This window comes from Xyrauchen texanus, chromosome 11 (genome assembly GCF_025860055.1).
Source record: "Xyrauchen texanus isolate HMW12.3.18 chromosome 11, RBS_HiC_50CHRs, whole genome shotgun sequence".
Lineage (NCBI taxonomy): Eukaryota > Metazoa > Chordata > Actinopteri > Cypriniformes > Catostomidae > Xyrauchen > Xyrauchen texanus.
In genome coordinates, this window is record NC_068286.1 from 23,033,556 (window position 1) to 23,055,550 (window position 21,995).

Genomic DNA, 21,995 nt, shown 5'->3' on the forward strand with positions numbered 1-21,995 from the left:
GTTGCGGAGGGGCGAATTTAGGAGCTTGCCATGCAATAAAGCAGGTGGTGTGCACAATAAACATTGAAAACATGTATTTGTAAGAGAAACAAAAATGGTATTTGCTTTGATTGTAGAAAATGGGACTTGTCTAGGTTTTAGTGTTTTATTATATATTTTTTAAATGTAATTACTGTAGTTCAATAACTGTGTCTCTAGATACTCTGAAACGATAAGGTAATAATTAAAATTACGAGACATTCAAAATCTCTTCATTAATTTGGACAGTTTAAAAATATTTCTTGTAGCTTTGTACTTTCCAAGGCATAATTTGTGTGAGGCAAAAACTTGTGAAAAACACTTTGGTGTGAAGGTGGAGCCGAGGTTGTGCTGATGCGTCCCTTAATAGACTTCAATGTATTCGGACTTCTGCCCTTTTCTCTTCATGATGAACAAGGTAGACTCTCATGCCAAAGCTGATGCAAACGAAAAACATACCCCTCTCATTCAGTCGGTCGGTCGGTACATGTACCAGGTCATTCCATTTGTTAATGAATGAGAAATTTCACGAGTGCCGCCTCTCACTGTGCACGTGATTGGCCGTAGCTGTCAACAATCAAACGATCTGCCTCGGCTGGCCCGCGGCAGTGACAAAACAATATGAATGTGTGTATTTGACTCCTATTCCAAGTCCCGATCTTTACATGTAACGAAAACCTTGCTAGCAACACAGTCAAACAGTTTTATTATACTAAATTATTTTCCAGGACAAATAATTATATTCCAGAAAATTTAGGTAGTTTTCAATTTTCTATAACTTTTCCATGACTGGAAAACTGCATTGCAGTATTCAAGGTTTTCCAGGACACGTGGGAATCCTGATTTACATCAAGAAAGTGATCCAATGTCCATAGTAATTAGCTTGAAAAAATTAACTCCAGAAAAGAGCATATTGCAAAAATGTGAAATACCATGACTGCCAGAGATGCGGCAACAGATGCAGAGTGGATACTACTCATTTCATAGTATTTTAATTATCAGTGAATCTCTCCATTGATGCACAAAATCCAACAGCTTCAAGGTGTGTGTTTTGTGCTGTGTATTTGAACAGTGTGAGTGCAGGTGCATGTCTAAGTGTAAATACATAGAAATGTTCCAAGTATGCTTTGAGCCTGGATTGACATTATATAGATATTTATATCGAAATGTTATATGAATATGCATATCTTATTTAAGACTAAATTATTAAATGTAAGCTTGAAAATAATCTTCCAATACTTTAAAATAAGGTCAAATAAAAATATTTAGAGACTGTTTTCTCAAAAACAAGGTTTTATGACAGCCATGATTTAAATGATTATATCTCGACAATGGTCTGGGCCAAAATCATAAATATTATGTCACTAGAAAGCGGGGACCAGTCTTTTTACTTTAGTGAATAAATCTCAAAATGTGATTGTGTCAGTGAGACTCAAAATTATACAGCAGACCAGATATGAATGTCTCTGTGTGTGTGTGTGTGTGTGTGTGTGTGTGTGTGTGTGTGTGTGTGTGTGGCGTGTATTTATCACTTTGTGGGGACCAAATGTCCCCATAAGGATAGTAAAACCCGAAATTTTTGACCTTGTGGGGACATTTTGTCGGTCCCCATGAGGAAAACAGCTTATAAATCATACTAAATTATGTTTTTTGAAAATGTAAAAATGCAGAAAGTTTTCTGTGAGGGTTAGGTTTAGGGGTAGGGTTAGGTTTAGGGGATAGAATATAAAGTTTGTACAGTATAAAAACCATTATGTCTATGGAAAGTCCCCATAAAACATGGAAACACAACATGTGTGTGTGTGTGTGTGTGTGTGTGTGTGTGTGTGTGTGTGTGTGTGTGTGTGTGTGTGTGTGTGTGTGTCTCTCTCTCTGAGGTAGATACTTACCAGAGCAGTTCTTTCTGTAAGAATGGAAGTTGAGCTTTTTCCTTTAGCCACTTTTCCCCTTGGTGGATATCAGTGGTATAAAGCCAACTCCGGTCATTAGAGCATGGGGTATCTACAAGCACCTGACACAGAAGGACAGAGCAACACATACAGACAAACACACATCAGAGAGCAGGCTTTAACTCCACAGGGAGGACAAAACAGTGTAAGAAACAGAAGCGGAATATTTCATGTTCACCTGGGGATGGTGAACATAATACAGAGAGCAAAGCAGAGGGACAGCAGGGACCTGCCAGTATGGGCCTCATTAGCTCTTTAAAAGAACCAACACACTCATACCATCCTCTGTGAAACAGCAAATAAGAGAGGGGATGAAGGAGATTGTGGAAACTCTACATCTGGGACCAAAAATAACACAACACACCTGAGCTTGAATCTTCTACAGTGGTAAAAAAAACAACTAACACAAAGATGCAGAAGAGGGGACAGAATGAAAAATATCAAGCCATCCATAACATTTTCTCTTTCCTCCCTCTTCCATTTCCAAAGTCTCTGTCCATGTCTGAATATATATACTTTCCTACTACAAAGTACACAAAAAGCAGTACGTCAAATGAGGATGAGCTAATTCACGGTACTCATGAAAGAGTAACCCGGATGACGCATTTCATCTGCTGAAATTCTGAAGTGTGCAACCACTGGACAATTTATAATCCCATAAAAGCACAGGACCGGAGAAGCTGGCAGATTCAAAACAATGAATTAAAAATGTTGGAGAACCGTGGCTCTGTGCATTTCATATATAATTATTTTGATTATACATATTTAATTAGATTTATTTTGGGTTTTTTGTTCTAGCAGATATTGTTATTTGCCATTAATCAATTATCATGTCATAATTTGCAAAAAAAAATATCTACTGACTGCTTATTTATATTACACAACCGCATAACTAAAGAATAGTATTTGGATAGTCAGATGGAGCTTCTCTGTTATTTGCATGCTTATTCTCCAATGGATTCTCACCCACCATACCCCTCATCCCTTGCTCCAGCTAAGCTCACTACTCTCTCCTCATTAGAACTGCCTGAAACTGTCTTGTCAAGCTGACAATTGAGCCCCAATGTTTTTCTCCCTGCCAGCTTTATATTAGAGCCTCTTAATTCCCTTTCTCAGCTCTGCAGTCTGTCTGGCTAAAAGAATGCCGGGGGGTTCTCTGGAGATAGATTTTACTAAAGGACATGATGGAGTAGAAAGACCCCTGTGGGCTTGAGGAAGCGATCTAGGAAAGATGGCACAATTAAGAGGAAGAGCAGAAACTTGTTTCCCTGATCGAAGTGCCAGTGCTGATGAAGAGTTTCAATCATGGAAATCATTGCATTCAGAGACATAATTGTTTGACATTTCGGGAGAGGAAGTTTAATAATCAGAGCTCAGTGTAGAGCTCAGAGCTCAGAATAATCAGTGTAACTGTGTCTACTCTGCCAAAGCTCCCAAAAATCCCAAGTATCTTAAGTATCACACTGCCACCTTCTGGTTAACCGCATGCATCACAGTCAGGTGTGTTATTGCTATATTCAGTGCATTAAACAAACACACATTGTGCAATGAAAAGCTAATCTTTCATTGCACAGCACCCACTCTGAGACGTTTTCATTTAAAAACATCACAACACCTCCTGTCACATTGTATATTCGTTTACCTTTCTGCTCAGTGGCCCGACTCTTTTCTGCACCAGAAGGGGATAATACTCAGTCAGCAGTATATGGCACCTTAAAGTGCCGCATTCAGTGCTTGATTGGCATGTTTTGCCTGGAGGGCTGCTAGTGACCTGCCTAGTGTCTCGTCACCCATGATGAGAGGGAAAAAATGTGTACATATGCAGCTTTTTTAAATGACTGAGTGTGCAGAAACCTCTATTCCACCTTGCTGTTTTTTGGTAGCTTTTAGATGGAAAGTGAGGGCTTGCACTAAGCAATAGGCCAACTATGATAAATGGAGACAGAGTTTGGAGACAGTCCTAGTGATGTCATAAAGGTTTATGTGAGAGTGTCCCTGTGGCATTCACAAATAGGCACGGTTTAAAAATAAATAAATAACATTTTGATTGATGACATTCTGGGGAAGTTAATTCAGTGCACTAAGCTCCTGCAGTTAACAGAATACAACTAGAGTCTAACAAATGTTAGGTAATGTTCTTGCCTATAAAGAGGGCATTTAATTATTCATTCTGGGTAAATATCAGAGCTTAAAATAGTCAATGGGATAAAGGTTGTAGTTTTGTCGTCTATAACAGATGAGCAGTGGTGAGTGTAATACCTTGTCATAAACCCCTGGATGTGTGCTCCCGATGCTCCTGCCATCCAGATGGGTTACTACAAGCAGGTGTCGTAGTGTAGGAGGAACATATGATTCCAGAGTCTTCAATAGCCAATCGTGTCTGTGTTCATTCACCTCATTGCAGTGCAGGAGCCCTAAGAGTTCAATTTTACCACATGATCATGTCTGAAGGGCACATCAGAAATTTACTACATCATAAAAACTGCGGACATAAACCACTTTCCAAAAACCAGAGCGGTTTATCTAATTATTCTTAATCTTTTCAAATGAAATACATTTTGATACATTTAATACTTTAATGGTGCCTGCTTGTGTTCAGCACTGAATCCTGCTGTTATAGAGCACAAAAGTCGGGTTTCGAAAGTAAAAATTCCATAAATTTGCCAATTGATTTTTAACGATAACTAAAAGAAAACTTTAAAAAGACAGACCTACCTTGAGTTACAAGGTTGTAAACGAAAGGTATATGCCTCTCTTTAAGCCATCAGTCTGCATTATTCCAACTTCGTTGTTTAAAAACTTTGTTTAATACCAGAATTCCTGGTGAAGAACAATGTTAAATCCAGAGAAGAAAGATCCACCAATCAGAGAAAAGCGGTGTAGAATATTTGGTACTGATGAATTTAGAAGGGAACCGTTAAAGTGCCCTCATTCTCACACCATTATGTGTAAGGGCATTTGGTACTGATGAATTTAGACGGAAAACGTTAACGTGCCCGTCTTCTAACACCAATATATGTAAGGGAATTTAGGGTCTTGAAATATGTGAGATATGAACAAAATAAAACTGTCCTTATTGTACATTATTAGGTAATGAAATGTATAATGGAATAAGTCGCGTTCAACAACCATTATAAATTATATAAATTACAAATAACTACATTATTCTCCACCATTAAAATCATAATACAACGTCTCGTTGTATCCGCTCACAATTTCTACTGCAAGGAATTATATTTAATAAGTGAATTATGATTAATTCACTTATTGGAGTGATATTATTCTCCTGGCTTATTGAAAATAATATCACACGTATTTAGGAACAGCTTTGAAATTAAATCTTTTAGAAACAGGGATTGGGAGATTATCAAAATACACCACAGTCATTCATCTTTGAATACAGACAAACTTTATTGCTATTCTAAACATAAATCTAATCTAACACATATATACACAAGACAGGTTGGTGAAAAGAGTGACAGAACGTGAAATAAATGATCAATACAGTGAAAATTAACTTTATGTAGTCTGTTGACAATGCCTGAAGAACCATTTAATTTATTTGAGTCTACATCGATTTGCTATCAGATTACCCAAAGTATTTAACTAATACACCAGCACTTTGAGCACAATATTGGAGATATACTTGCATGTTGTGGTGTTTCCTTGTGTTCTTTGTGTTGCTTGGTCCTTGGTCAAAACCTCTTTCCGTCGATGTTTTGGACCTCTGTAAGATTGGATAGTTATTGTCTGTATGAATGATGAGGTTGACTTTGAAGCGAGGCCTTCTCATTAAGCATAGAGTGTGAGAGGCTTCCTCGGGACTTCGAGTCCCAAGCTTCCTTGGACCTCACATAGCATGGATCTGGGTCCAAAGAGATCCAGAGAAGACCACAAGGGAAGAGCCAGAGCGAAGTCTTAGCAGTCAGAAGAGCAGAAGAGACCAGCAGAGAGGGAAGACAACAAAAGCGAGAGCTCTTCCTGTTTGGAAACATTTGAACTGAAATTGGCCGCATCCCCAAAGGTGTCCTGCGCCAATCAGAAGTGACTTTTCAGACCCACATGGTCAACTGAGCTGTCTTTTGAATTGATTTTATGGTCCTTTTTTTTTCAGATTCTTTTACAAAATTACCGCACAAAATAATGCGCACAAGTTTAATCCTTAACTTTATATCTTGCACATGGTACAAGAGGCATGACATTCACTGTCATTAGCTTTCTCTGAATATGCCAGCAAACGTTTACATACTAAACATGACGTTCTTTAAAGGATATTATAAGTATAGGTAACAAAGCCTGACAATCTCTGGTTACAAATCATACTGGTTAATTCAATGGTTATACAACATGGATAAAACATAACACACATTTTAAAAGAGGTATTTCAGGCTATAATAATTAATTTGTCAGTTATACAAGTTACCACAGTTAACAGCAATTGCCAGAATTACCTAGCAAGACATGGTATTGTATGTGGGATTTTATAGGATTGATTCAGCAAAGTACTGTGACTTTGTGTGAGATGTTTCTGGATTAAGTAATGTCCTTTTTAAGATGCTGTTTGCAGAACAATGATCACGATGTCACACGATCAGTCCAAGTGTAGCAAACTGGTTTATATCGGAGGACAGAATCTTGTGTGTCCTGAGTCTCTCGGGAACTCAAAGAGTGTGTGTTCTGTCTTTTATTGCTTTGACCTTTGAACTTAGGGCTTAGGTCATATCGGATCTAGACAAGTCTCTTTGTTAGTTTTATTGGCCAGAGGTGAGATCACTGGCACAGAAGTCTTTCAATTTATGCAGGCCAGAGACCTCCAAATGGGGGCAGAATCTACAAAAGAGGGCAGGTTTACTCCAAAAGGGGCTTCACTTCCACTCATGTTAAGGTTAGGTAAGGGGCTCCCTATTTCTTTAATGGTGGTTTGGAGCTCCCACCCCCTTTTGGAGCAATGCCTGCAGCTATACCCTTCTCAAATGTTCTCAGATGTTAAGACCGAATCATCCCCCTACCTGGGTTCCAGTGTGAATTACTTTTATTTTTTAATTGTTCCCCTTTTTCTCCCAATTTGGCCTGCCCAATTGCCAATGTGCTTTTAAGCCCTCATGGTCGCGTAGTGATTCACCTCAATTTGGGTAGCGGAGGACGAATCTCAGCTGCCTCCGAGTCGGAGACCATCAACCCGTACATCTTATCACGTGGCTTGTTGAGCACGTTGCCACAGAGACATGGCGTATGTGGCTTCACGCCATCCACCGCTGCTCAACTCATCACACGCCCCACCGAGAACGAACCACAATATAGCGACCATGAGGAGGTTACCCCATGTCAGTGTTTCCCAACCTTTTTTCTGCCACTGCAGAGTTTTGATACGTAAAGAAATCCCACAGCGCACCACACGGGACAGCCATCGGATGGTCTGATGGTCTGCCCCCATCTCCTCACATAAGGTGGCGAATAGTCAGCTTTTCAAAGGTCTTGTTTTTACAAAGTTGAAAATCCACACTGCTCCATCCAACACATCCAACATCTTCGCAACAAGTGCCTCGCGATACAAAAAACAGTGCATGACCACAACGTTTGGATTTTTGTCTTTGACCCTGCTGACAAATCCCTTGGTAGGCCCGGTCATAGATGCTGCTCCATCGGTACACACACGTGCACAGTTTTCTCATTTTAGTCCTCCTTGTTTAATGTAATCGGATGTCACCCGAAATATTTCCTCTCCTGATGTTTTTGATGACAATTCTCTCTGATGAATTCACCATCCGCAAAGCACACATTTGCTAACAGCTGGGCATGTCCACTTAGGTCAAATTTTCCACTAGTTATGTTTTCCAGTACAACACTCTCAATGTCAGTAGACATATCATCAATGCGTCTGGTGAATTAATTGTTTGAAAGGGGCACTTTTGCCATTTCTTTGACAGCATTTGGACCCAACATTGTTTTCACATTTACTTTGCATGCAGGCAGAATTAACGACTCTGCCACCGTATTTGGCTTTTTCAACTTTGCCACTACCCTAGCCACCAGGTAGCTAGTTCCGAGCACTTTTTTTCAGACACTGTGGTACTCTCTCATCAAAGTAGACTGTATCTCTGTTTGATCTCACAAATGCACAAAATAGTTGATGTCTTTTTCAATGAGTGATGGGTGTTTTGTTTGTAGATGGCGTTTAAGCTTGCTAGGAACCATTGCATGGTTAGGGAGTTTTTCTCCACAGACTAAGCATAAGAGGAGGGCTGCTGAGGTATCCCCGGTGAAAGTGAACCCATATGACAGGTAACTCATATGTCACTGTATTGTCTCGAGCTCACCATTTTTGCTTTCTTATATCCCAACTGCTAGAGGGTCCAGGTTCCGGTTCAGGGTTGGTAGTTTTTCTTTTCAAAAATGTTTCCATGTTTTCTGTAGGTCTTAGTAGCATGGCCACTCGTAATGTGAGAAATTCGTATATGGGAAAAACCCAAGTCACGTAGTAACGCAATGAGGTCACAGAGAGCTAGAGTGCATATTGGGTGATGAAAAACAAAAAATGTGCATATATTCTTGTTTGTAGCAATCCTGAAGTACATTTATTTTTATTTTATTTATTTAGGGGGGTTAATAATTTTCCACGGCACACCTGACAGCCTGTCACAGCATATGGCACAGAGGTTGGGAAACACTGGCTTAGGAGACCTGGCTGCAGTCACTCAGCACGCACTGGGATTCAAACTAGTGAACTCCAAGGGTGGTAGCCAGCGTCTTTTACAACCGAGCTACCCAGGCCCCTTATTAGGGCCCAAGCCTTGAAAAGGCAAAGGCCCTATTGATTTCGTTAGGATTACTATTATTATTATTTTTTTTACGACTATTGGGGCACTTTTGGGGCTCTTAACGTGCTCAAAAACTCTTGAAACTTTGCACACGGGTCAGAACCCACGGCCATTAGGGCCGGGCTGAAGCTGGTACCGGGCGTGGCAGGGGTTTCGACGGCGCCCCCTGGAACGGGGTCCGAAAACTTGGTCCATAAATCAAACATGCTTGCATGTAATAATATGAAACTCGGTACACTTCTATATCTCATCGGGCCGAACAACTTTCGTGCTCCAAGTTTTACGCCAGCCCAACAGGAAGACGGCTATTATGGGTTGTTTGGAAACACATGCTCTGGAATTATATATATTCCTCCTAGAGAATTAATCCAATCACCACCAAACTCGGTCAGCATGAAGTCAAGACATTGAGGATGCTACATTGCGGACGGATTTTTGATATCTCGAACGTTTTGGCCGTGGCGAGGAAAAGAATTTATGACTAAAAATAGGACACATAACGTGTGTTATAACTTAGTTAGTTCTATCTACAGTTACAAACTCGGCGTGTATATTGTTCTCGTCATGCTGAACAACTTTCTAATTTACAGTCATTAGCTCCGACCAACAGACAGTCAGATATTGTGGTTTGAATGTGGATTTCTTGGAATTTTTCTCTCTCTGTCTCTCTCTGACAGACAGAGTGCCCCTGCCATTCTGTGTGTGTGTGTGTGTGTGTGTGTGTGTGTGGAGGGGAGGGGGAGGAAGCCGGACAACTTTCCAATTTACAGTCATTAGCTCAGACCAACAGAAAGTCAGATATTTTGGTTTGAATGTGGAACACATTGCAAATTAATCTTTGAAGCTCCAAAAAGCACATAAAGAGAGCATAAAAGCAAGGAAGTGTGTTATAACTTCTGCGTACATTAACTGATCTCGATGAAACTTCAGTGGTGCGTAAATTATAATAACATTCATATACCTGTACAAAGACCTCCAGATAAATACTGGCCTTCTGGATTAACACATTTAAGTGCTGCAAAAGATATTGACCTATGACATCCTATGACATAAAAAATTATTCTACATTTGAATTACCTCATAGATGTGACTATTGTGGTTCACGGTCATAGGCCCTGTCCCAAATGGCACACTTCATATGCATTTTCAGTCTTGTGTACTTAGTTCATGTGTCCATTTAAGACCGTAGGGTGTCTCATTTTTCATTTTAGGTATCAGAAGGGTGCTCACGCATACTTTGTGGTTGATATGTGCCCTCGATGCGCACTTTTGCAGAGCCCGCACTGATGCGAGCTCTACAGCACACATCTTCTCGACGGTCAAAGCGAGGTTACGTTATTGCCCATCGTGCACAGCGACCCTAAAGGCACGGGGGTGGCGGTGCAACCGGGGCTTGGGCCCGCCATCGCTGCTCGCAGCTATATTTATTATTCTTTTTTAAATAAATGGTCTGACTGTGATCATTGTCTAAAGTTTTAACTCACAGGGATGCAAACTCATGAGGGTCCAAATAGTCGAGACAATCACTAATCCATGGACATGTTTTCTGGGGTTACTTTTTTAAAGAATAAGCAACTTAAGCTATTTTAATGATTGAAGTATAGAATATTATCTGCACAATTCTGTAGAATTAGCTGCAAAAATAAAGGGTATTTTGGTGTGGCTTGCTTCTGTTTCACAAATATGTTCACTTGTTTTTTTGGTTCCTGGGTAGTAGGTGTTATTTCCTAATTGCTTATGCCACAAAAGTATATAAAATAGCTATTATTCCACACAAACTTTGCTTTTGTGACCAAGACAGTGATATTTTTTAAATGTACCCATTTTCCAGAACATTCCAGATATATTCAGTGCAGAGAAAACTTGAAGTAACTTTTAGAACTTTCCAGTAATATAAATAGTAGTATAAATACAGGGTAAGCCCACCAGTACAGTTTTTTCCAGCTGCCTAAGTGGACACCAGATGCAGCGTCAGCCGATTTTGCCAGGGCTTCAGCCCCGAATGTTTTGAGTGTAGCCCCGAATGTATTTTGAAATGTTGACTGACAAATATGAAACCGGACAATAGCCTATGTAAACCCCCGTAATCCTAAATTGCCATTTCATTGTGCTTTGGCTTTTTACATACTGCATACAGCCTGTAAAAATAGACATAGGTCTTAAAAATAATCTAGCTTGCAGAATAAGTTTCTTTGCTGTCGGTAGCCTATGGGCTACTCCGTTTCTTCCTCTGTGTTGAATATGCAGCAGGTAGGGGAGAAGCTGACATCAACTAACGTTACTTATTGGCGAGTTAACAGCAGTTAGCAGGAAAGACAGCAAAAATGAAGCAAATGAGGCTATGGGGATTTTTCTGAAAGAAGTCAGTGGGTAGCCAGGAACACTAGTTTTATCACACTGCACTTGTAACGAGAGCCAGCAGGTAGATAGCTGTGCAGTGTGTAAACCTCACTCTCCTCACCTCAAGAGGTGCACTAGCGACTGATGCTAAAGGCTGTAGTCTTTAGCCTCCTTGTTAGCGCACCCGCCTCTCTCGCCGGAGATGTCGGTTCTAGTCCCGTTCGAAGTGTACTTTTCTTGTTAATCAGGTGTTGTTTTCTCTAAGGACAACCAATAAGCCTTAACATAAAATGTATGTGTGACTTGTTTTGTGATATTAGTTTGTAGTAAATATACACTTTGATTTGATTAAATGGTTTTGTAGAGAGTAGCAAAGATGAGCTACAGACTGAGGAGCCAGCAGCAGCAGCTGTGCCAGAATCAGGCATGGAAACTGGTAACAATTAATCAGTCACTTTACTTTAGAGAAAGTTAAAAGTGAAACATTGTTTATCCCAATGATCCTAATGAAAGGATTTTGACAGATGAACATGGAGAATTATATACAGTTTGATGCCATGGTGCGTCAATGAACTTAGACTAAAGTCATTCATGTATTGCTTTAACTTAGGATCTTATACCTAATTTTGACTATTTATGTCAAAAAATATAAATTATTTATATTAAATATTCTTTTTACCTCACTTTACTCACTATAATATAACTCTTTTGTGATGAATTTATGGTAATGTACATGAAAATTCAAGAATCATGATAGATCTTAGGGCAATCCCATTGATCTGCTCTTCCGAATACATTTTCTTCAATGGTATTGGTCTACAATTTGAAATATGTAGCACTTGATGAATTAGTTGTTTAAAGCTGATTTGCAATAAGTTATGTGCTGTATCTGTTCTTTTGCATCACAGATGATTCAGGGAGGAGAGAGGATGATTTAGTCGAGGATATACTAGAGTGGAAGATTTAGGAACTGTAGAAACAGGCCCAGCCAGAGCAAAACTCAAAGAACACACTCTCACCAGCTTTGGACTACAGAGAAGTGGTTGCTAGTGTGAAAATCAACTTGTCTGGGCTAAGCCCCAGATGTCCTTCAATGCTGGAATAGCCTCTAGTGGACACATATCAAGACCTGGCTGGATGCCTTTAAGTATGAGTACAGCTGGAAGGTCATAGGAGACTTCAAAATGGTGGCACTCCTGATGGGTCTCCAAGGCGTTTTAGCAAGTTTCCCTGCTATCTTTGGCTTTGGGACAGCAGGGACACCAAGGCGCACTACCACAGTTGGGACTGGCAACAATGGACAGAGTTCTGTGTGGGGAGGAACAATGTCAAGTGGGAGCCACTGTTGGACCTCTGGAAGGTGCCAATGCCACCACTACACATCAAATTGGGCCTTATGAAACAATTTGTCAGAGCTCTAGATAAGGAGTTGGCAGCCTTCAAGCACCTTCAAGACTTCTTCCCAAAGCTGTCTGAGGCAAAGGTCAAATTCTGTGTCTTCGTTGGACGACAGATAAAGACCCTTGAGTGCAATGAATTCCTCTAGAAGCTCACTAGTCAGGAGAAAGTGGCATGGAACAGCTTTGTCACAGTGCTTACTGAGCAATCACAAGGCCGAAAACTATGTGTAGCTGGTTGAGATTATGATAACTACGGCACAATAGGCTGTAGCATGTCCCTCAAAGTCCATATCCTTGACGCTCATCTTGATAAATTCAAGGATAACATAGGAGCGTACTAAGAGGAGCAAGGCGAGCAATTCCATCAGGATATACTGGACTTTGAATGCCGCTACCAAGGACAGTATAATGAGACTACATTTGGGGGCTGATTCGTGAAAGTGTTTTACAGTATAATCCTAAATCTCAAAAAAACTACTCACTTCTAACTTCTTTTGTAGTCATTTTTGTATTACATTAGTATAAATACATGTTAATTTGGACATTGACTTTGTGAACGAAAAGACACAAATTCACCAGTTCTCATTGGAAATAGGTACATTTCAAAATATCACTGTCCTTGTCACAACAGCAAAGTTTGTAAGTGTAATTGATTAATTTAGTGACCCCTTCTGGAGATGCCACTAAGTTGCAACAAATGAAAGTCTAATGTGCTATGGAGCAGGTCATTGCACCATTTTCAGATGTTCACAACCGAAATCTGCCAAGAGACTTTATAGTGTTTAAGCATGATAAGAACAAAGCAGATCTATAATTTCCACTCCGTTTGTGAACTGCCGAGCATGACTTTACATCCAAAAAGACAACAATACTGGTCTAATAATAATAATAATAATAATAATAATGAGAATCAATAACGTCCTTACCTTCTACATTAATAAAATATGCATGTCAAATCTACTAACTTCAGTAGAATTAAAAGCATTAAATGTTTAAAGCAGATGTACTGTATCATTTTCCTACAGTATTTAAACAGTAATTTTGAGTTTCAATGATGTCCCTTCGTCATTATAAAGTGCATTTCACATGAGTTGAGTCAAGGCATCACAGCTTCGCTAAAAACCGGCATCAAGCGGTGCTTTGTCCTCCACATTAGGGTGCCTACACACTGACTATAGGTGCGTACACACTGCCAGCGACATCGCGCGCGACAGCGACTCAATACCATTCATTTTCAATGCGAGCACAGCGACTTCCGGCGACACGAGCTGTCGCAACCGTTGGCGCTAGATGTGGGCGTGTCCAGCGACGCGACAAAGTTGAGAAAAGTTCAACTTTGGAGCGACTAACGGAAGCGACAGCCAATAGAGTGCCGAAGTTATGACATCACTTTGTAGGCCAAAACGGAAGTTAGCTGCGCATGGGTTCCCTCGATCGAAAAGCTATGCATTTTCCCCATAGACTTTTGGAAAATCGCAAAAAATAAGATCTGTGTTCAACAAAGAGTTGTTACACGTTTTGTCTATCAAGATAATATTTACAAGTTAATCCAAAATGTATACATTTTGAAGCCTAAATAAAGCCGTCAGATATAAAATGCTAACGGTAGGCTATAAATGGACTACAGCACACCATGGTCGCGGATCAACATCATCATCAAGCTTCCTCAAACTTTATTTAAAAAACACGCTCGCTCATTATGATCTGCGCTGTGTATGAACACTTATCCACTTTTTCATGAGAAATATTGCCCATTCGTTTTTTCCAAAAATGTTAGAAACTAATTTTGTTTATGCGTGCCTCTCTGAGATTTTTTTTAAATCTTTTGTTAATGTTTTATTTATTCGTTTATTATTTTGTTAGTTTATATAAACCTTAATATTATTTTCTTTGTGATTAAGATTATTATGCCTTGATCATTGTGCCCCAAATAAACTTTAAAGATTATCTTTCACTGTATTATGTTTGATTGTATGTTTGCATACCATTTGCTAATTCGCCAGAAAAAAAACGCGATTTTACCATCTCATAAGCACTAACGTTAGCTATGGCCGTATCAATTTCCAATCTTATGTCCTTTTTCTTAGACGATAGAAAAACCATAGATCGAGGAGAGAACCACTATAAATCACAGAATCCTGTGTACAAAAATATTTGGAAAAACTACAATTTGAAAAGACTAACTATATAACGTTATGTATATTAACTGAAAGGTAAACTTCTAAGAACGTGAGGCTGTTTGTCATGATGACGTCTAAAGTCCCCGCCAAAGGATGTAGTCCCTTTTAGCAACTTGTTAGCAATCACCGTTTTAAGACACAATAAAGTTTAAAAAACCACAAGCAGGTTATAACTGGTGTGTTTTATTTCATAGATCAAAACGTGAAAATATTTAGAGGCTTTGTTAACCACAGACCTTATTTCAGGCGATTTAGCAAAAACCCATTCAAAATTATATTTTTCCAGGACATTTAGGTATTTTTCTATATTTTCTATGACTTCTCCATGACTGGAAAACTGCATTGCAAAATTGGGAACCCTGCTGCAGCTATACCTACTTGGAATATTTTGCCATACAAAAAAAAAAAAACAACGATGGTCTTCTATTCAACTTTAAATCCATAGTTTTTAATTTTATATAATTCGCAATGCTTCATGGGATTGTAGTTTGTGCCCTCATGTCAGCCAGTAGGAACACAGTCTTGTACCTTTGTCTTTTTGTCAGCTTATAAAAATGTTTTTGCTTCAACTCAAAGTTTGTACTGTTGTGATTTACCTAGTTGGTTCGGTTCATGGCTTAAAACTATTAATTAGGATTTTATGAAAATCCTATGGAAGGAATGAATGGGAAAAAAATACTTCCATGAACCAAGATGGTTGAAAAAAGTGGGCGGACAATGTTGTTCAAACTGAAGAAATCAGTGAAGCAAACTATATTGGACCAGATGGCAAACCCACAACATGTACACATTGTTTTTCATTTCATAGGCACAGAGGTTGGCCGTCTACATGGAAAGCTTACATGTAATGTAATTTTTTATAAGCTAAAATGCTCTTCAACCATTTTAGACTGCAACTAATTGAAAATAGGGTGAATGTTTGTGGGGGATTATAGGCCTATGATAAAATGCTCTTATATCAACTCTGTACGAGTACGAAATTAACTTTTTTGCCAACCAGCCACAGTGGCAAATGAATGCCCAATTTTACCAGCCACTTCACTCACGCAGTTGAAAAGTATTATATTTAAATTTTATTAAAACTGTACAGTATGTATTTAATTAAAACATGGCATAATCTGTATCTAATGGGGCTATTCCACTGAACAGTACAGCTCGACTCGTCTCTGCTCGCTTTTTGGTGGTTTTCCACTGTGTAGAGTACCTGGTACCTTTTTTAGTACCACCTCAGTCAAGCTTCCAAGCGAGCCGAGCCGATACTAAATGTGATGTCAAAACCCTGCAGATAACTAATTGGTCAGAGAGAATAGTCACTACCGGCATCACGGGACATCAACCCGCTAGTTTTAAAAGTTAACAACTGTATTATTTGTTCACACAACTTTCGTATTGTAAAAAGAAATGGCTGTGCGCAAAACCACGCCGTGGTCAATAAACGAGGTGCAGATGTTCCTCTCGTTAGCGATGAATGAAACAACATGAAATGAGAACCGGAGACCCTTTGTGGCAACACAAGGCACGCTACCGCCAAACCTACCAACAGTGTAGGAAAAGTAAAAAAAATAAAAACAAAAACAAAACTTAAGTGACTACAGAACATCAAGGACCACAACAGCCGGAGTGGTTCAAACAGAAGAAAGTGGAAGTGGTTCGACCAAATGGATGCTATGGAGAGTGTCCTGGACTCGGCCACGGCGTTATTGGAGTCCATAATGGAGGATGGTATGTTTTGTTACTTTAACTCTATATTCTGCTTGAAAGCTTCACTTAATTTAGTTGACCAGCTACTGCTTTCTTCTAAAACAACCAGGCCAATTTAACGGTTACACTTGTGTAAAATCATCATGGAACAACTGCTTTATGCAGCACAATGACCTAGTAGCTAACAGCTAGTGGTCATGTTATTGTTTATGATCAGTAATGTTTGTGTCACGTTTAAGATGATGTCACGGCAGTAGAGGCGGCGCAACAGTGACGATCAGCCTATAATCCCACCCACATTGAGGTGGCACAAAACTGCAGTGGAAAAGCAAGCTCTGAAAAGTAAAGCAAGCAGAGTCGAACCGTAACGTGCAATAGAAAAAATCATAAGATTTCACAGTTAATCCAGACAAGAGGAAATAGGAGACCGCGTTCTTGGTCTCAAATGCAGTCTTTATTCAGACAAAAAAAAAAAAAGCTTTTCAGCAGAACATAAACGAAGGCAGGGCTTTTCAGCCAAACATAAATCTCTGCAGTTTCTCCACCAGCATATATCCAGATCCTTCAAGTCCAGTAAGTTGCGAGGTGGAGCCACTGTGGATCAGACTTGTTGATCCAGCACATTCCACAGATGTTCAATCAGATTGAGATCTGGGGAATTTGGAGGCCAGGGCAACACCTTGAACACTTCATCATGTTCCTCAAACCATTTCCGAACAATGTGTGCATTGTGGCAGGGTGCATTATCAAGCAGAATGAGGCCACTGCCATCAGGGAATACCATTGCCTTGAAGGGGTGTACCTGGTCTGCAACGATGTTTAGGTAGGTGGCACGTGTCAAACTGAAGTCCACATGAATGGCTGGACCCAGGGTTTCCCAGCAGAACATTGCCCAAAGCATCACACTCCCTCCACCAGCTTGTCATCTTCCCACGGTGCATCCTGGTGCCATCACTTCCCCAGGTAAACAGCGCACACATACACAGCCATCCACATGATTTTAAAGAAAACAGGACTCATCGGACCAGGCGACCTTCTTCCGCTGCTCCAAGGTCCAGGATCAATGCTCGCATGCCCATTGTAGGCGCTTTTGACAGTGGTCATCACAGGCACTCTGACCAGTACGTGGCTACGCAGCCCTATACACAGCAGTGCGCGATGCACTGAGTGACATGACACATTCCTCCAATAACCATCATTAAAATTTTCTGCGAGTTGTGCCACAATAGAACTTTTGTCGGTTTGGACCAGACGGGACAGCCTTCATTGCCCTCAAGCATCAATGAGCCTTGGGCGCCAAACACCCTGTCACCGGTTTGTCCCTCCTCGGACAACTGTCGGAAGGAACTCGCCACTGTCGAGTCACAATTTGACCCTTGTCAAAGTCGCTCAGGTCTGTACTCCTGCACATTTTTGTGAGAACTGATTGTTCGTTTACCAACTAATCTACCCAGAACTTGACATGTGCCCTTGTTAGAAGATGTTCAACATTATTAATACATTTATAATGTTTTGGCTCATCAGTGCTCATAGTTAAATATATTTTAAACAATGTTATTTTAGAATATAACATCTAATACCAAGCTATAATTATCATAACGATAATTAAGAAAAATTCTAAGGGGGCTAACTAGCAGACAAGCACAAAAGAGAAACTTCTTGTTCCATTTGGTAAAATTCTTAAATTAATCAAAGAACTATCAGACTATCAACTCTACAGGTATATAGTAACAAGGAGTGAATAAATATATTTAAATTTATCAAACAAAAACAGGAATGGAGCTTGTGATTAGGCATGCTCCAGTCACTTATTTCATATACATTTCTCATGACAATGTACAAGTGTAAATGCACAAATGTACCAAGAGACTCACCAGGAGTGGCTGTCTGTAGTATGGACAGACTTTTGCCCCCAGGAGCCGCACAAAGGTCAAGCACCCTTTCTCCTTCCCTCAAGTCCAGGGACAGTACTGGGAGAAGTGAGGCAGCATTCAGGAGGTAGTATTGTTTTAGCCAGCCTGCATGGTGCCCTTGGGTTGGAAGACGCACTGGATCTCTGTGAATAAAACACTGCAGGGGAACATGTGCTCTATGGGACTGGGATTCAGGATGTACCTGTGGAAGGAGGCTTGCATATCCTAGTGCTGTGAGGCACTGCTGGAGGTTTGTAATGTCACTGAAGCGATTAAGCAGGACACCATATTGCCAAGAGTGTGGATTCAGTAGCACATCCCTAGAGACATAAAACATTCATGTAGGGTTTGTAACCTCAAAGAACCATACCAAGATGTTCTGAGACTATTTATAAAACAGTGAAAAGCAAATCCAGCAACACTCATGGAATGGAGAAATAAAAGGAAAAAACTTTATTTCAGAATCAGAACCATATTTGCCAATGCTTTTCGGTGCACACAGGCCTTCATCAGGGCCAAAGCTTTTAGTCCTGATGAAAGCCTGTGTGCAGAAAAAGGTTGTCATGCATGTCATGGTACAGCAATGGTATCATATAGTAGCATGGTACTTGGAATATACCATTGTACTAAATGAGTCCTATATTCATATATCATGGAATTTACAATGTACTTCAAATAATACCATGATACAGATCCAAAAGAAAAACATGTGGTTAGAGAAAACATGCTGAAGACAAAGACTGCACAAATAATTTAGAATTAAAGCATTTGTAATGATTGACAGAATGTGATGGTTTTGAAAAAGCCCTATAAAATTGACCAATACCAACCTTGCACTTTGCCACTGCTCTCCAAGCTCTTCACTGTACTGTGCATCAAAATGTTGAAGTACAGACTTGCAAACCTGCCTCTGATGTTTAGATTTATACTTAGCTGCAAGCTGATGAGAATAGACTTAATGTAAATGTTATGGTATAATCAGAGATTATTTAGCAGAGATGAGCCACTTCTATTAAAATGAATTGGAGAAATGTGAACGCTCAACCAAGGATCTGAGTGCCCAACGGTAAATTGGTGTAAAAAGAAAGTCCCTCCTTTAGTTAAAAGAGCCAATCACTTGTCAATCAACTCCAGAACACACACGCACCTTAGCTATCAAAGCTGAGAAAATTGCATATTTTTAGCATAATATGAGGTAAAGAATCACAATTTATGATTACAGTATTGTCCGATTTTATGACAATACACATATCTGAAATGTGTTTTTTGATTGTAATCTTGACTCATCATTTTGAGATTTTGGTTTCTCTCCATTCAATTAGATAGGAGCTACACCTGCATGACTGGAAATAGCCTGCCGAGTGTTCCAAAGATGGCCGACAGGCTTACCGAATTACTTATCAATAATCAGTTTAATCATAATTAAAAATATATGTTTGACAAATATATCAAATGCTTTAACGTTAATATAATGCATATAGATAGATAGAAGATGCTGGTGTTACTGGGGGAGGACCATCATGCATCAGTTGCAGCAAAATTCATTTTTGAGATGCACACCCTCAGAAACCAATCACTGCCTTAATTTACTTCAGTCACAGTACTTTTATTTTCTTATGTTCATAATGTCCTGTTAAATGCGTATTTTATTTTATATTGTATTCATTACCTGGCACCTTATTTTAATTATATCTTTATTGTTACCATTTTATTATTATTATTATTTGTCTTGTCATTATCTGTTTTGTGTATAATGCTTTGGCAATATTGCATGTGAACACAATCATGCCAATAAAGTACCTTTAAATTGAAAATTTAAATTGAGAGAGAGAGAGAGAGAGAGAGAGAGAATTTGATCAGTTCGGACAAGCTTATTTGTCGATGACCTGTACTGTCAAATTGCGGCTTAACTGCATAAAAAAACAATAGTGCAACACAGTTCACACCAACGAAAATGTTTACGTAGAAAAGCATACCACACGTACGGAATAACTGACAAAGGATAAACATGATTAAAGAACGTAAAACAAACCCTCGTGTTGTGTGTGCTCACTGGAAGAGTGACAGTGCGCACACAGTGTCGTTGAGACGAGGAGAGCAGAAGACACTTAAAGGGCTTCAAAAAGAGAATGGAGATGCTGGAAAATCTCTCACTGCAATAGAACTTCCGAGAAAACATTGACATTGGTTTGTGTGCACCGGTAAGGGCGCGTTATTTTGGGTTATTTATTTATCTTCAATTGTGCGGTCCGTCTTACTGTATTCCCCGAGAAACGTGGGTCATCATATTAGTTCCGATTTTCTACAGCTGTGAATATATTTCGTAAAATACACTGCCTGGGCAAAAACAAAAAGAGCCGCCGTTGGGATTTAAATAAGCAGATATTAAAGAGCCGGATTGGATAATTATTGCAGTGATTAATGTGTTTTGGCAACAATTATTTTAACCCTAACGAGTGCAGTGCGTAGCTTCTCATTTCTTAAACAACCATGTCAGAAGACGTATATCGTGGTCATGGAAAAGATGTTACAGTTTTTCAGAAGGGGCAGATTATTGGCCTGCTTCAAGCAAACAAAACAACTAAGGATGGCACGATGGACATTTTGTCTACTCGAGGAGGGGCAATGACATATAACTCTGTATATGCCATCCTGACAGACGTCTTTGTCTGCTGCCAGCTGCATTGCGTGTTGTTGTCCCAGTGTATCGTCTATTCATTATTATAGGTTGTTATAAAATAATCTGTTAAAACATGTACGAAAGATTGCATAATCAAAATGTAATGCACATAGGCGGAGTTTGACATTCGAGCCAGGGGGGGCAAAAAAAAAAAAAAATCATTGTAGCAGCTGGGACCTGCATGGCTTATCAATAGACCTTTTTCACACTCCAGGTTTTGGAACGCAGAAGTAAACGATTGCATGGTAAACTTCGACAGCGGTGAATGGGAGATCACAGCAAATATTATTTTCACTTACCCATTTGCCCCAAGACCAAAAGAAAAAATCAACTATTACGTTTGAATGACTTTCCAGAAAAGGAGAAAAATCGAGAGTGGTGGAATAAGACGTTAAAATTTCAGATGATGCCAAATTTACTGTCACTCCCTCAACAGCTTTAATAGAAACCCCCTCACAGCTGTGGTAATTAATTTTTTAACGAATTCCATGGTAATATAACACAAAGCATAATGTTATAAATTTACTCTCAATATTTTAAAAATTAATAAAATAAAATTATTTGTGAGATTTACGCTGCTACATAAGGCGGAAACACGTCATCGCCGTCTGTGAAAAAGGTCTATTGGGGAACTCAGCACTAGCACATATGGACAAAACAAACATGCTAAATAAACACATATTTATTTTTAACCCAAGAAAAAAACAGTAAGCCTACAATACAATCATATTTGTAAATATAGTGACTTTAAAATTTGGCATCAAAAATTAAAATTGGTATTGAAAACAAAAGCAGAACTGAAAAAGGAAACATTGGCATTGAAACATTTGTATTGTAAACAGTTGTGTTGGCATTGAAACAAGTATTGGCACTGAAAAAATTAAAAAAATTAAAATCTTACAAATATTATTTTATTTTATTGGGATTTATTTGTATTTTTCGATGACAATCTTAAGATTTTTTCATCATGTCACTCTTTTTCAGTGACAGGTTTTT

General features: G+C 39.3%; 1 protein-coding gene across 1 annotated transcript in view; it reads right to left on the reverse strand.

Annotated features, from left to right (window-relative positions):
• Positions 1-20,559, reverse strand: part of nsun3 (NOP2/Sun RNA methyltransferase 3) — a 28,135-nt gene extending 7,576 nt beyond the window's left edge. Inside the window, exons 1-5 of the mRNA XM_052138157.1 lie at positions 20,352-20,559; positions 19,150-19,259; positions 18,281-18,639; positions 4,227-4,381; positions 1,908-2,029 (exon numbers count right to left, since the gene is read on the reverse strand). Of these exons, the coding sequence (XP_051994117.1) occupies positions 1,908-2,029; positions 4,227-4,381; positions 18,281-18,639; positions 19,150-19,259; positions 20,352-20,504 (899 nt within the window). The 5' untranslated portion in view covers positions 20,505-20,559. The remainder of the gene's footprint in view (positions 1-1,907; positions 2,030-4,226; positions 4,382-18,280; positions 18,640-19,149; positions 19,260-20,351) is intronic.
• Positions 20,560-21,995: the final 1,436 nt, after the last annotated feature.